Source organism: Daldinia loculata (genome assembly GCF_022478755.1).
Source record: "Daldinia loculata strain CBS 113971 unplaced genomic scaffold F4817scaffold_1, whole genome shotgun sequence".
Classification (NCBI taxonomy): Eukaryota; Fungi; Ascomycota; class Sordariomycetes; order Xylariales; family Hypoxylaceae; genus Daldinia; species Daldinia loculata.
In genome coordinates, this window is record NW_026054855.1 from 628,530 (window position 1) to 641,941 (window position 13,412).

Consider the following 13,412-nt stretch of genomic DNA (forward strand, 5'->3'; position numbering starts at 1 on the left):
TATCACTTAAGTTTCAATTGTGTGGGCATAGTTATCAATTCGATACCAATCATGATACCGGAGGATTATTATCTTATTTTGATTTTTGATCATTACAAGTGATGCTACAATGCTAGAATACAATTATACTGGTATGCGTAGGTCGTGTGATGCTAATTGTTGAAGCAACGCAGAGCTTTCCTCTAACTTTTTACCTCCTTTTCTCACTTGAGATTATTGATTGGTTGGGTATCTAGGTATATATTAATTCCAATCCCTCACACCTTATTCCTCCTCAATCTTCCTCGATAACGATGCCCTTCGGCTCCTCTACCGGCGCATCGTCATCCCCTTTCGTGGGCGTCTCACCACTCGTCTTCTTCTCCGTCTCTACCACGTCATCCTTCTTCGCATCAGCCCTGGCCTTGACACCTTTTGACGACGGCGTGGTAGTCACAGTAGGTTTATTACCACCATCTCCCTTTTCCGCCGCACCACCCCCACCCCAACCACCACCACCACCACCATTCTTAACCTTAGCCTTCCTCGCCTTGGCCTTCTCGCGCTTCTCCCTATTCCTCCTAGTCTTCTCGTCGTCGCGCTTCTCCCTCTCCTCCCTGCTCTTCTCAAACTCCTCCTTGGCCTTCTCCTGCGACACCTCCTCGTCCATGCGCCGCAGCCGCTCGTACTCGCGCCGCCGGCTCGCCTTGTACACGTGGAACTCGCCCGAGCCGGCTCCCGCGCTTGACCCTTGCACGTTGGTCACGATCTCGGGAGGGGGGGGCAGGTCCCGCTTGCGCGACGCGACGGACGCGTCGGGGATCCGGATCTCTTGGTCGGGCTTGGAGAAGAGCGCTTCTACGACGTGGGCTTGGGCTGAGACGGGCGTTAGGGCGCGCTTCTTGGTGGGACGCTTGGAGCGCGGGTCTGCGGATGTCGGGACGCTTTCGGGGCCCTCGCCTGACATTTTGACCTTTTTTTTCGCGCGGGTCCGGGTGCTGGTTTGGTTGCTTCTTAGCTATGCTATCAGTCTAGGCCAGGGTGATCTGGCTTGTTCCTGGCTAGCTAACTAGCTACGTGTTCGATTGGCGCTGACCCTCCTCCTTCCCTATCTTCTGCCGTCGTTGGTTCCGGCGGGAGGTAAGCTCTGGCGATTCGGAGAGCAGCGTCGTATGTTGGTGGCGTGACACGAACGCCTTTTCTAGTAATGATAAGGAATAGGAGATCTTAGGTGCGTCGGCAAGTGTGTAAGAGGCAGATTAGATCGAGAAGGAATGGCACCGATGTAGTTGATTGATATGAAAAACGGCTGTGATAGCGTGTTTTACCACGAGGCTGAAATTATGACAGGTGATTTTAATGATGCTTACCCTATGATGGAAGATGCCGATGAGGCTACGGATTACACGGCAAAGATTAAAAAAAGAGTGGAACTATTACTTGGATGGTAATACCACGCCAGCCCGGCACCAGCAAACCTCAAAAGTGACCCCACCGGGTGTACCTTCCACGGATGGCCCCTGCATCAATTGTGCTAAAAGGTAGCCCAATACTGGAGCCGAAATCGGGTCCATTGGTCGGTCAGATGGAGGGGTTAAACTTTTAACCAATCAACACACTCTATTTCCAGCTTACAGGGAAGTCCCGACAGCTCGTTTCAAAGGCTTTCTTCCCCTCCAACCAAAACCCATGCACGGTTCCTACCTGACATAGTGCAGAGTCAAACAAGCGTCAAGGCCCTACTTGCATTCTTGGCTCCCTCCTACTTCGACCCTTCTTAAGCCGGTAAAATCTACTTTATTATTTATAAAAGCTATATTATACCTAACATTCTTACAATACCACTCTTAAAGTAGCTTGTACAACAACCACATACAACCACGTCTACAAGCGGCAACCTATCATTTTATATCTCACTCCCTCAACTCAGCCTGATGCTACAAAGAGAGCGAGAGAGAAATAATTAAAATACGAGAGTGTATATTATTATCCATGATTTCAAATCATTTGACTTAGTCCAAGAATCAAACTTGTCCCGCTGTCCGCTCGATAGAGTGACTTGCCACAAAACCTCTAGAAATATATATCTAACCTAGCCTTTCTGAACGGAACCCCGTCGTCGACTCTACCGAGCTTCAACTTCTTTAATACCCGACCTAGCAAATCGACATCTACCTTGCTATCTTGGAGGATAGCACCGTTGTAGGGCCATCGTAGGAAACTATATATCTCTAGGATACTATATCAGCAATCATGGGTCGCCCAAGACTTATTATATTAATCAGACATGCCCAGTCTGAGGGCAACAGTATGTCGCCACCTCTGCCCAAATACTTGCCAAACCCAATACTGACAGCTACAACTATAGAAAACCGCGAGATCCACCAGACCATCCCCGATCATAGAGTCAAGTTGACCCAAGACGGATGGCAGCAAGCCCGCGACGCCGGTCGTCGATTACGAGCCCTACTCCGTCCAGACGACACCCTCCAATTCTATACCTCTCCGTACCGACGGACGAGAGAAACGACCGAGGGTATTTTAGAAACCCTAACGTCAGACGATCCCGACCCATCGCCTTTTAAGAGAAGCAATATGAAGGTATACGAGGAGCCACGGTTGCGTGAGCAGGACTTTGGAAACTTTCAGCCGTGTAGTGCCGAGATGGAACGCATGTGGCAAGAACGTGCCGATTACGGCCATTTCTTCTACCGTATTCCTAACGGCGAGAGCGCTGCCGATGCTTATGATCGTGTCTCAGGTTTCAACGAGAGCTTGTGGCGTCAGTTCGGAGAGGACGACTTCGCCAGCGTCTGCGTTCTAGGTATGCAACCATTTCAATATAATATTAATAAACTGATCTCGCCGCTAACCTTGAAATTAGTCACCCACGGTCTCATGTCTCGCGTTTTTTTGATGAAGTGGTATCATTTCTCCGTCGAGTATTTTGAAGACCTGCGCAACGTGAACCACTGCGAGTTTCTCATCATGAAGAAACAGATAGACAGCGGCAAATATGACCTCGAGAACAAACTCCGGACGTGGTCTGAACTACGACGCGAACGAGCTGCCATCAAGGCCAAGGAGGATAAAGAATTAGCTGATACCGGGAAGGAGAAGGAACCTAGCAAGGCTGAGAAACATAACCACACCCCTGCTCTGCCACGCAAGTGGGGTGGTTGTCCTCAAGGCTGTAATCACGGCAAGACTTTTAAGATACGCGGTGATTTGGCTGAGCTACGGCAACACGACGAAAACAGTGCTAAGCATGCTCTCACTCATACTGTTCCAGAGGTTAATGGCACTATAGCCAGCCGAAGAAGCCCAGCTAAGAGAATTCAAGGCCCAAACAATTCCGATGATGACTCGGATGATCCTCGCAGTAGAGCCCTTCCGCATATCGACGTTACTAAGGCTCAAGAAGAGGTTGTTTCCTCGCCAGACGGAACGCCGTCATTCATAACGATAGATGATCGGCTGCGCAACGCGCTCAAAACTCCTCAGAAGTCGACATTCCTCCACCTCGGTCGCGACTTCGGAGGTACTTACTCAGGACATGCTAGCGAAGAAGAAGTTTCAGAGAACGACGCTCGCGAACGTCTCGCCGCCAAGGCCGCGCGTGTTAAGAACGGGGAGAGGAATGGGCTAATAACTCATGGCAGAGAGCCCTCAACTACCCGTCACGCGCACGCAAATAGGCTTGGCGATGCGCCTAACAACTCCGACCAAGGATCGGACGGCGGCGACGAGGCCGAGGACCTAGATAAGGCTGAGCAAGAGGATAGGAGTATTCGAGGAAGCGTATACTAGGCTTTGAAGGAGGCTTTGATCGGTTTCATAGTATGTGTTACTCATTTTCATATTGGTGATACCCTTTATGACTAGCGCATATATCGAATAGAATGGCCCAATGAAGCGTCTACAATATAATGTCTTTGTTCTTTATGGGCCCCTATTATCTTGAAATAAATGTGCCGTCATCTTTTCAATATTAGATATTACCATTGTCGTGGTTATGGGCTAAGTAACTTGCAGTCATTGACATGTCCCCTTTGTCATCCATGTCCACAAGCGCCAGGATGCAAAGAACAAAGCTACGAATCTGAATACCTTCCTATGCAATCCATGGCTCCTAGACTTTTAAGACACCCAGCTCACTTCTCGTAGAAACCCCTGGTTTCTACCAGGACTCCCATTCGAATATTCTACGATCAAAATTTTAACTTTTCGCTTCTCTAACTCTTATACCTTTCATCATGGCTGAGCAGTGGTGGCATTTTTTACATAACAAGCTGTACAGCCAACCATGGATGCATCATGGCCTCATATGTGCCGAACCCAATATCTGGACAGAGTATTTAAACCCTACATCGATGGAGAAATCAGTGACGGAACAGAAAGACGTACAGTCCGGAACTCCACATGTGACCAATTTCAATATAGCTGCTAGTCAGCTCAAGGAGCCGCAGGACAGCGGCCACAAATCGGATGTGCCACCGGCGGAAGAATCGTCTACTTCGTGGCTGGAGAAACACAAGGATAGCTTTATCCAGGTTAAGCGATCTGGTGCGCTTCATCGCCATAGGCCGAATGTACAGAGGCCGAAGGCGAGGAGCGTGGAGGAGGCAAGACAGAAGCAGAGACGAAACACGTTGGATCGTCTGCTTAATCTCGATAATGGAGTGGTTTCGCCTAGGGCCCAGGACGAGCGGGATGCACCAGCACAACAAGGTAGTGATGTTCTAGGGCCGATGAGTCAGTGGCGGAATCGAGTATACCGCGTGCGCAAACGGGTGGGGGATTTCTTGGGGCGTGCTGGCGCTGCGGTGTATCCTGCCTCGGGGGTGGAGAGGAAGCAACTGGATACCTTCGAGGCGGAAATGGATCAAGCTGAGAAGCCGCAACAGCAACAGCAGCAGCAGCAGCAAGTTGGCGAGGGCGAGCCAGTCCAGTACCCTAACCTGGGTGGTGAACTAGCCAAACTCGGAGAAGCCACTCCCGCTAACAACCAAGCTCAAGAGCACCAGGAGGTCAACAATAACGATAATAGTAATAACACCGCACACCAGATCGCAGAGAGTCTACTCGAGGAACTCCTCGGAGAGCAGCAGGCCAGACTCCTCGAGGAAAGACTACGACAGCTCAGGGGGGAAGACACGGAAGAAGTCGTGCCTAGCAACGATGATGATGCGCCGGCCGCATCAACACTACCACTACCACTACCACCATTATTACCACCATTATTACCATCCAAGAGTCCCAGCCCAAGACCCTTCCACATCAACCACGTAGCACATCTAGCGCCCTCATATATCGCAGCGCAGCAATCGCGCCAGAGAGCAGACCGCCGTCAGACACCACCACCACCACCACCGCCTCCTTCCTCCTCTTCGCCCCTCCCGCAGAAATCTTCTCGTCGCGGAACGGGGGGTTATAACACCACCGCTACCACCACCACCACTACTACTACTACTATCGCCACACGCAGCAGAAACAGCAGCAACACACAAGTCGATACCGCTCAACAGCGTATATCCGCGCAGCCGCTGTGGAAAGGCGCAAATAGGTCTAGGGAGATCTGGTTTGGCGTTGGGCCTGGGACTGGGAGGGATGTGGGTGGGCGGAGGGGGCAGGGGAGGAGGGTTTAGGGGTTTGGGGGTTTGGGGGCTTGGATCTAAATAGCAAGGTGGTTAGTTAGGTAGTTAGGTTGGTGCGGTAAAAGGTACCTATTCTTGGGTCTATATCAGCGTATTTGTTAGGTAGTCTTGTCTATACTGAAAGCAAAGTGATTATATTATCCAGTTATAAATAGTTTACGTACCTACTTAGGTACCTAATATAAACTATACACTATATAAACATCAATACGCCCTGCAGTGAAGATTCACTGGTCGATTTGTTAGTCACTATATTACTATCCGGCTATTTTATCTTTTAAATATTACCAGCTTTTTAGCAACCCCTTTTACCTAAGAGCCCCTTTCCAAGACTATATCACCACAACGACTATCTTTTACTTACTTACTTATGTCAAATTAACAGCCTACCACGCCAAAAGCTTTAATATTCAATAAAAAGAGCGCATATATCCAAAAACCATTTATTAACCATACGTATCTAATCCAAAATTAACCTTGGCTACCTAGGTTGACTTCATCTATCAAAAACGTTACGATACATGTAAAGGTTACGACAGCCATGTTATGAGTTTGTCCATGTATACATTAGTTGCAAGTAGCTGTAAAGAGCAGTATTAGAACGAAAAGCTTGTAAGTTAGTTATTACCAGGCTTCTCGTCACTGTTGAGCATTTTATTAAAGGTAAGTTGATTGCGTCAAACGTTGTTTTCATTGTTAATGTATTTTGTTATTTACAGACTGCCTTATAGCAGGTTTATCTGTCCCTATAACTGTATCCGTGTCGACAAGGAAGCCTTTGGATATCCCATAATCGTTAGGTTCGATATTAAACCTGTAAGGTTGAAGTTCATTGTAGGTATCATCATCATCGGAACCCTCGTTAGCGGGATTCTGGTAATGTGCAGGGTCGTGAAAGAGTTGTGTCAGGTTTGATCTTTCTAGAGTCGAAGTACGAGGCCTATTCCTATAGGCTAATCTGAACTAGCCGCGTATCGTTCAGAACATCTCCGTCCTAATTAGATGGTATGGTATAGACTCATCCGTAAGGATTGGCCATATCCGCGTCAAAGGGACTATCGCCACTACGCGTCGTTGCTGACATTGTCCATAATATCTTTAACACCATATATGTTGTCAGGTATGTTGTCAGGTACGCCTGCTATGATACACAAGGTGCATTGTTTCCCTATCCATGAATGGTGTGCATAGGAAACCGCAGCTACTAGGACGGCTCCTTTGCCGTGATAGTTAGACGTGCGGTTCTTTCGCTGGTCAAAGTACCGTCTCAAGGCAATGTATGCCTTAAGCCATGGCACGGTTGTCGGATAATCCTCTGAGTCCAATTTGACCTTTTCCGGGCCGCGTGGCGCAAGCATCATTGGGTAAGCTAATTCGCTAAGCAGCTAGTTCTTCCAACTTATAGTTGGAGCGTAATTGCCGTTATGTCTCCACTGTTGTTGTTGCTAATGGCGGTAGCTGTCGAGGATCCCCGAGCAGCATGAAGAAGCTTGGCCGTAGGGAAAGAAGAGATGCACATGACGGTGGTGAGCTCTCTCATGCGCGCGTTCTCGTCCATAATCACCAAAGTGGGCTGGAACTCGTTTCGGAAGAAGGTCTCGCGGGCGGCGGCCGGGGTGGCGAAGACGATCTGTGCCTCCTGCAGTGGCATTACGGTTGATGCCACTGCGTGTTGAGTTGGACGATTACGCCGCCATTATTTTCCACTATGGCGATGAATGTATAAATGTAGATTAGTATCAGGAGGAGTGTTTGAGGTTTTGGAACGAGTTCGTCTATATATATTTAGTTGACTTGCCAGCCCGTTCTTATCACTACCCAACATGGAGAGTGGGTACCTACTATCCCTGTCTCTAATACGGGAGCGGGCTCTGGCGTTGGTGTATTTGACTTCTGTACTTCTTTCTCATCAAGCTCCGTACGCTCGAGCGACGATAGGTGAGCCGGGAGGTGATGCAAGGCTAGATCTACCGTCGTACTGTCTCTATGTCCTCGTACCATGGGCCAGTACTCGCTAAACCCGTCGATCTCGAACCGGCCGGTCCGGAAACAACCACGGTGAACCGCCTCAAACAGGGCATCGTAGTCGAATGTGTCCTCTGCGACATACACCCCGGGCTCGCGGATATCTCCGCGCCCTGGCACTTTGTTGATTCCGTTATTGAGAGCCCATCGCACCCATTGTCTTGGTAGTGGGATTTGCGCTGTCAGATACCGATACACGGACTGCAACTGGCCATTTGGATGAAAGAAGCGCGTGTCTAACGGCGGTGCCACTGGTCTGACCCGGATGGGCTCTGTTTTATTTTTGACTGCGGTTATTTCCTTTTCTTGGACAACGTCGTCTTCTCTCTTATTTTCTTCGCCATGAACTGTTATCGCCTCTACGGGCGTCGGCTGCTGCTGAATCTGCTGCCCTCCCTCGTGCATAATGCCTAGTTCTACCGCTGGGCCCTCAAGGATTGCAGCAGCTTGACTCAAGATATGAGCCGCAGTGTGGCGAGCGGTGCGGATTGCCCTGTAGATAATTATTCGGTTAGTAGCAGGGACGGCGCGCCGCTGGGGGGCATGATGTCTGGCTGCAGGGTTATGTTGGGGGGCTGCCGTCTCAAGGAAGACACCAGGTTGAGTCGCAGCGCGAGGTGGATTTTGTGGTGATTGTGCTGAAGTGACTTGCTGATGATACCCCTCTTTTCGAGCCTGGATGAAGATATCTTTATTTTCTTCTAACCAGGCGTTAAGGGCCTCCTTGGTAGGCAATGCAGCAGCGCCATATTTGCTATTTCCACCTTGTTAGCTATACAGCCATATAGTTTTTATTTATTTGTCAGCTTCGATGCTCATTAGGAGATGTTATGTTGCGGGATGAAGCGCGAAAAGGAGATTGTTGTGGACCAAGTGAATAAAAAGTGATTTTGATACGAGGGGGGTGGAATGTAATATACATGGAGTGGCAGATACCTAAGGCGGTAAGGTATTTGCTTGGTGCCCAGCAACAGATCTGAATATAGGAGTGGGGAAGTAAAGAAGATAATTATGAGTGACAACTTACTCTGCGTACTCGAATAGAGACTTAGTTAGCATTATTGTGTTCAAATCGTTGCTGCTCCGACCCCTAGCAGAAACCTGGTTAGAAGGGTTGGTTGCTGGTATAGTAAAGAATACTACTGGCAACGGTTGTTTTAACTTGGTTGCCAGGCTGTGGCGGCGAATCACAGTCTTAGGAGGGGGAGAATGGGGGCGGAAGGGATCGATCCTCTTGAACGGATCAGTTAGTTTCTGACGTTTTGAAGAAGGTTCTTCGACGGACTGCTTGGTCTCCGGTTGTGTCTGTACTGGAGCCTGTTGTGCTGCGGCTTCTAGAGCCTTGCGTTTTCTAGTGAGAGGAGGCATAGTGAATTAATAGTAGGTTTAAAATAGTCTAAAAATGCCTGGTGTTTGTGAAAAGAGTTGCCTGAAGGCGAGGAAGGGTGATGCTCTTGTCTAGTCAAGGTGTTTGTCTTTCTTGTTGATAAAGATTGGAGATGAAAATTAAATTGTGTGAGGGTTGTGGGAGGAAGAAAAAATGTCGAACTGGTGGCGGGAGAGCTGTCTTTATATATTATTTGGAAGGAGGTGTGGGAAAGAACGACCGCTTAATATAAAGTTTAAAGTTGTAGAATGAGCTAATAAGTAAAGTAGTAACAACGTGGACTGAGCACGCGTTGAGTAGATCGTGACACACGTTGTACTTGGGCAGTTGCGTGGCAGCAAAAGAAGATAAGGTTTGTCTTCGTTGTGACTTCCTAACATATACGTACCTAATGTTGGTATATATGTACCAAAATACTTGTTGTATTTATCATGTTATGTACCTGAGGGTTTATCACAGAATACCGACAGATAGTTTAAATTTATACATATTTTATATGACTGATATTTGTAGCAAAGCCATTTAGCTTTTGGTAATAGCATTGATAAGTTACTTATGTGTAACTGAGTTGATAATTAATCTGAATTTAGTATTAATATGTTTTGGCTGGACTTTTTGGTAGTTGTCAGGATTTTAGATGAGACATTTAAAACAAAAAACCTATTCAATATGTATAAACGAAAGACCCTCATAGATAGTTTAAAGTCCCTTGCGGAACAACGAAGTTGTTTCCATACTGTTTTGTTCCACCTCGTGACAGTAGTACCTATTACAAGAGAAAGCCATGACGTGAGGCAGGAGACTCCAAACATGCCTAATACTCCAGAGTCCAGACGAAGGAAGTCTTAAGGAGTCGCCTTATTCAATTTGTGTACTACGTATGACTCAGTCATGAGTTTGTATTGCTTGCCACTATTATTCCCACTACATAGTTAAACTTGTAATGCTACCGTTAAAAAATATGCAGGTAATTACCTAGGTATCAAGTATACGAATCATGAGCAAAAGATCAAAAAACTCTCATAAGATATAAGTCGTATACCAGTACATATCGTATAATAATGCTGTTGCGAAATACCTCTTAATAACACAAAAACAGCTTGGGATATCCATGTACTTTCCCAAATAATATACTTTAATGATATAAAAGTAAAGTTAAAACGGAAAGTCTTAAATCTAGGTTTAAAATACCTACCTGATATAATGTTACAAAGTGGACAATTAATGAAAACTTTTAAAAGTTTAAAAAAGTTAAAGAGTTGGGATAGTTTCTCAAAATAGTGGGACTTGCAAGGCGTCACTTCCCTCAACAACTTTGTAGTAGGTAGTTATTAAACTAGTGATGCTTGACAAAAGCCCTCTCCTATTCAATATTGAAATTGGGAGAGGAAACACCTGCTTGCCAGAAGGAGGTTGTAATCGTTTACGACAAGACATCAAAGTACCGACGTAGTTTCATCGTTCCACGAATAGGGTAATGTCTCACAAGCAACATGAACAGACCAGTAATGGTAGCAGAGCCATCTAATTCATTTATCTCGTGACTTTTAGACCAGCCGTTCGTACAGGGGTATGTCCTCTCAATATTCCGCATCTAGTAGGCTTGCTCGACATCGTGATCAATTATTTTATTTTATTCCCCCGTTTAATCGTCACCACCGCCCAGACCCGGTGCTCCCACTTGTTGCGCCTTCTTCGCGCTGCAGATATCGTCAACTCTCAGTAAGAGACAGGCAGCCTAAAATAATAGTCAGTAAAGCGTTCTAAGCGGAATGATTATGGTAAAACTTACTTCTATGGCGGTCTTGATACTCTGGAGCTTGATAGCCTCAGGCTCCCAGATGCCATACTCCTGCATGTCCACGATTGCTCCAGTATCCCCGTTAATACCCCACGAGCTCTTGCCTTCTGCATGCTTAGCACGAAGCTCGGTAAGAACTCTCACGGGACTAGCACCGGCATTCTGTACTAACGTCCGGGGAATGACTTCTAGGGCCTCGGCAACTGCCTTGTATGGCCATTGCTGTACGCCTTCGATATTCCTCGCTAGTTGGTTCAAGCGTACTGAGACCGCCATCTCCGTAGCTCCTCCACCTGGCGATAGTCTGGGGTGGAACATAACGTTCCGAGCTACTCCCATAGCGTCTTGGAGGTTTCGTTCAATCTCGTTCAAGATATCTTTGGAAGGTCCTCGAAGTAGAACTGTGCATGCCTTGGGGGTTTTGCACTTGGTAAGGAAGGTGAAGTATTCATCGCCAATCTTCTCGATTTCGAATAGTCCGCACTTGGTTCCGATATCCGACTCCTGGATATCATCTACCCTGTTCACGATGGTCGCACCGGTCGCTCGAGCTATTCTGTTGTTGTCTGTCTTTCGAACTCTACGCAACGCGGTGACATTCGCTTTCACGAAGTAGTGTTGCGCGAGATCCGACACACCCTTCTCCGTGATGACTAGGTCGGGCTTGAAGGCTAGAATAGACTCGCACATGGACTTAACCTGCTCCTCTTCAATCTGTAGAATACGGTTCCAGTCCTCCTCTTTCGTGATTTCAATATTAGTTTGAGATTCACCCTTCTTATACTCCAACGGGCAGTCAAGAAGAAGGATTCTGGGGTTCTCGATCCTCCTTCGCATCTTGGGGTGAGTAATATCCTTGTTGAGCATTACGCCGTCCAAGACTCTGCTATCCTCGATCTCTCCACCCGGAACCTTCTCCACGCGGGCATATCGCTTAATATCGACTTCTTGCTTGCCATTTCCTGCCTCCCAAGTGACTGTCCGGACAGCATTAAGAGCTAAACTGCACATCAAATCTGACCATCTCGAAACGAACTTGGTGCCGATAGAAGAAGAGATCAGGCCAAACATGGCCTTGTCGTCGTTGATATCGATGGGTAAGGATATCTCGTCGATGATCTCTAGCGCATCCTTGAGAGCGCGCTTGAAGGCGGAAATGATAACGACCGGGTGTATATTTCGCTCTAGTTGTGGGAGGGCGTGTGCTAGAATCTCACCAGCTGGCATATAGTCAGCCCCACGAACATACTTTCTACCACTTGTCATATTACTAACCTAAGATAATGACCGTTGTGGTACCGTCGCCGACTTCCTCGTCTTGTGTTCTGCTAAGTTCGATCATGCTCTTCGCGGCGGGATGTGACACTTCGATTTCTCGTAGGATAGCGTGGCCATCGTTAGTGAGGACGATACCACCCATAGGATCCAACAGCATCTTCAGCATGGCCTTGGGACCAAGACATGATCGAATGATATCGGCAACGCTAGAGCTAGAGTTTAGCGACGGAAGTTTGGGGGTCGAATAGGGGGAAAGGAGACATACGTCTTCGCGGCAGCGATGTTAGACAGCTGAGCTTTTCGTCCAGTCTGTCTATCACCACTTTGGGTGTCTAGGTTGGGAATAGTTAGTAGCTATTTCCCACATTTTGCCCAAGCTTAGCTCATGGAGGGGCTCACTCATAACCAAAACGGGAGCCTGCATGTTGAAAGAGGTGCTCTGGCGTGATGTTTGGATTTCTGTGCTATTAAATTAAACCAGAGTAAAATACACTCGATATCGACTCGCACCAGTAAGTAAAAACGACGAATTCCCGGTGAAAAGTGGCGTATCGCGAAGCTTGCCCTTCTGATATTGAAGGTGTTTATCGCCTAGAAATTTTGGAAGCTTCCCCCGCGGGAAATGGAAAAGTTATTTCACCGTGCATGAGATCCACCTAAACTTAGGCACTAAGGTTACACGACCACTATCTTCATGGCCCTATTGGAGGTAGCCTATCTACCTGGTACCTACGTACCTTTCTATATATTCTGTGTGCAAACACTCGCACGCACTTTAATTCAACGTCATGTAGGCATCTATATGGAATATACAGTAGATCATCGCTGTATTATATAATACTATATATTTTACAAATTGTGGTCTCGTCTATGTTGGCATATGAGCTCAAGATGAAGACTTCCTGGCTTACGGGGGTGTATTACAACCAGATAGGCGAGGAGATATCAGAGACGGCTCTAGCAGACAAGGATGCTGTAGACAGAACATATGTCGAGAAATCTCCTGTCGTTTACATAATGAAGCACCTCTCTTTATTTATCAAGTCGAGTTTCTGCTTTGGCAAAAGCTTACTACAGAGGCACGAGGTCTCCTTTTCTACGGAGTACGAAGAAGACACCAAAACCTATGTATAATCTTAGAAATATATTGTCCTAGTTTGCGTGAGAGGCAAAACCGTAGGTCTTGAACCAGATATATTTTGGCCTAGAGAGGATGCAATTTTTGGCATCTGATATAAACGTTGTCGACCGTGAGAAAGGCAGAGCTCTCGCTGTATTCAAGACG

General features: G+C 47.2%; 5 protein-coding genes across 5 annotated transcripts; 2 read left to right on the forward strand and 3 right to left on the reverse strand.

Moving 5' to 3' along the window:
• Nucleotides 1-31: 31 nt before the first annotated feature.
• F4817DRAFT_322361 (uncharacterized protein) lies at nucleotides 32-1,463 on the reverse strand. Its single transcript, XM_049301389.1, has one exon. The coding sequence runs from the start codon at nucleotides 944-946 to the stop codon at nucleotides 275-277; it is 672 nt and encodes a 223-aa protein (XP_049163903.1). The 5' UTR covers nucleotides 947-1,463; the 3' UTR covers nucleotides 32-274.
• A 235-nt stretch (nucleotides 1,464-1,698) lies between these two features.
• Nucleotides 1,699-3,955, forward strand: F4817DRAFT_322363 (phosphoglycerate mutase-like protein). Its single transcript, XM_049301390.1, has 3 exons — nucleotides 1,699-2,287; nucleotides 2,348-2,803; nucleotides 2,864-3,955. Exons 1-3 carry the CDS (start codon nucleotides 2,233-2,235, stop codon nucleotides 3,787-3,789), a joined length of 1,437 nt encoding a protein of 478 aa, XP_049163904.1. The 5' UTR covers nucleotides 1,699-2,232; the 3' UTR covers nucleotides 3,790-3,955.
• Nucleotides 3,956-3,989: 34 nt separating this feature from the next.
• F4817DRAFT_363084 (uncharacterized protein) lies at nucleotides 3,990-5,823 on the forward strand. The gene has a single exon (XM_049306605.1). The coding sequence runs from the start codon at nucleotides 4,236-4,238 to the stop codon at nucleotides 5,625-5,627; it is 1,392 nt and encodes a 463-aa protein (XP_049163905.1). The 5' UTR covers nucleotides 3,990-4,235; the 3' UTR covers nucleotides 5,628-5,823.
• Nucleotides 5,824-6,625: 802 nt separating this feature from the next.
• On the reverse strand, nucleotides 6,626-9,029 carry F4817DRAFT_363086 (uncharacterized protein; the record flags this gene model as incomplete). Its single annotated transcript, XM_049306606.1, has 3 exons — nucleotides 6,626-7,275; nucleotides 7,479-8,415; nucleotides 8,689-9,029. The coding sequence occupies 3 exons, from the start codon at nucleotides 9,027-9,029 to the stop codon at nucleotides 7,036-7,038; spliced, it is 1,518 nt and encodes a 505-aa protein (XP_049163906.1). The 3' UTR covers nucleotides 6,626-7,035.
• A 1,215-nt stretch (nucleotides 9,030-10,244) lies between these two features.
• On the reverse strand, nucleotides 10,245-12,615 carry F4817DRAFT_322367 (T-complex protein 1). Its single transcript, XM_049301391.1, has 5 exons — nucleotides 12,527-12,615; nucleotides 12,393-12,459; nucleotides 12,125-12,333; nucleotides 10,841-12,069; nucleotides 10,245-10,786 (listed from the first exon to the last, which is right to left on the reverse strand). Exons 1-5 carry the CDS (start codon nucleotides 12,549-12,551, stop codon nucleotides 10,694-10,696), a joined length of 1,623 nt encoding a protein of 540 aa, XP_049163907.1. The 5' UTR covers nucleotides 12,552-12,615; the 3' UTR covers nucleotides 10,245-10,693.
• Nucleotides 12,616-13,412: the final 797 nt, after the last annotated feature.

Excerpts from the sequence above, each read along its gene's own strand:
- F4817DRAFT_322367 (XM_049301391.1), bottom strand. The coding sequence starts at position 12,551 with ATGCAGGCTCCCGTTTTGGTTATGA. Across the intron at positions 12,460-12,526 it reads GGCTCCCGTTTTGGTTATGA|ACACCCAAAGTGGTGATAGA; the intron begins GTGAGCCCCTCC and ends TTCCCAACCTAG. Across the intron at positions 12,070-12,124 it reads CACAACGGTCATTATCTTAG|CTGGTGAGATTCTAGCACAC; the intron begins GTTAGTAATATG and ends ACTATATGCCAG.
- F4817DRAFT_322363 (XM_049301390.1), top strand. The coding sequence starts at position 2,233 with ATGGGTCGCCCAAGACTTATTATATTAATCAGACATGCCCAGTCTGAG. Across the intron at positions 2,288-2,347 it reads TGCCCAGTCTGAGGGCAACA|AAAACCGCGAGATCCACCAG; the intron begins GTATGTCGCCAC and ends CTACAACTATAG. Across the intron at positions 2,804-2,863 it reads CGCCAGCGTCTGCGTTCTAG|TCACCCACGGTCTCATGTCT; the intron begins GTATGCAACCAT and ends CCTTGAAATTAG.
- F4817DRAFT_363084 (XM_049306605.1), top strand. The coding sequence starts at position 4,236 with ATGGCTGAGCAGTGGTGGCATTTTTTACATAACAAGCTGTACAGCCAA.
- F4817DRAFT_322361 (XM_049301389.1), bottom strand. The coding sequence starts at position 946 with ATGTCAGGCGAGGGCCCCGAAAGCGTCCCGACATCCGCAGACCCGCGC.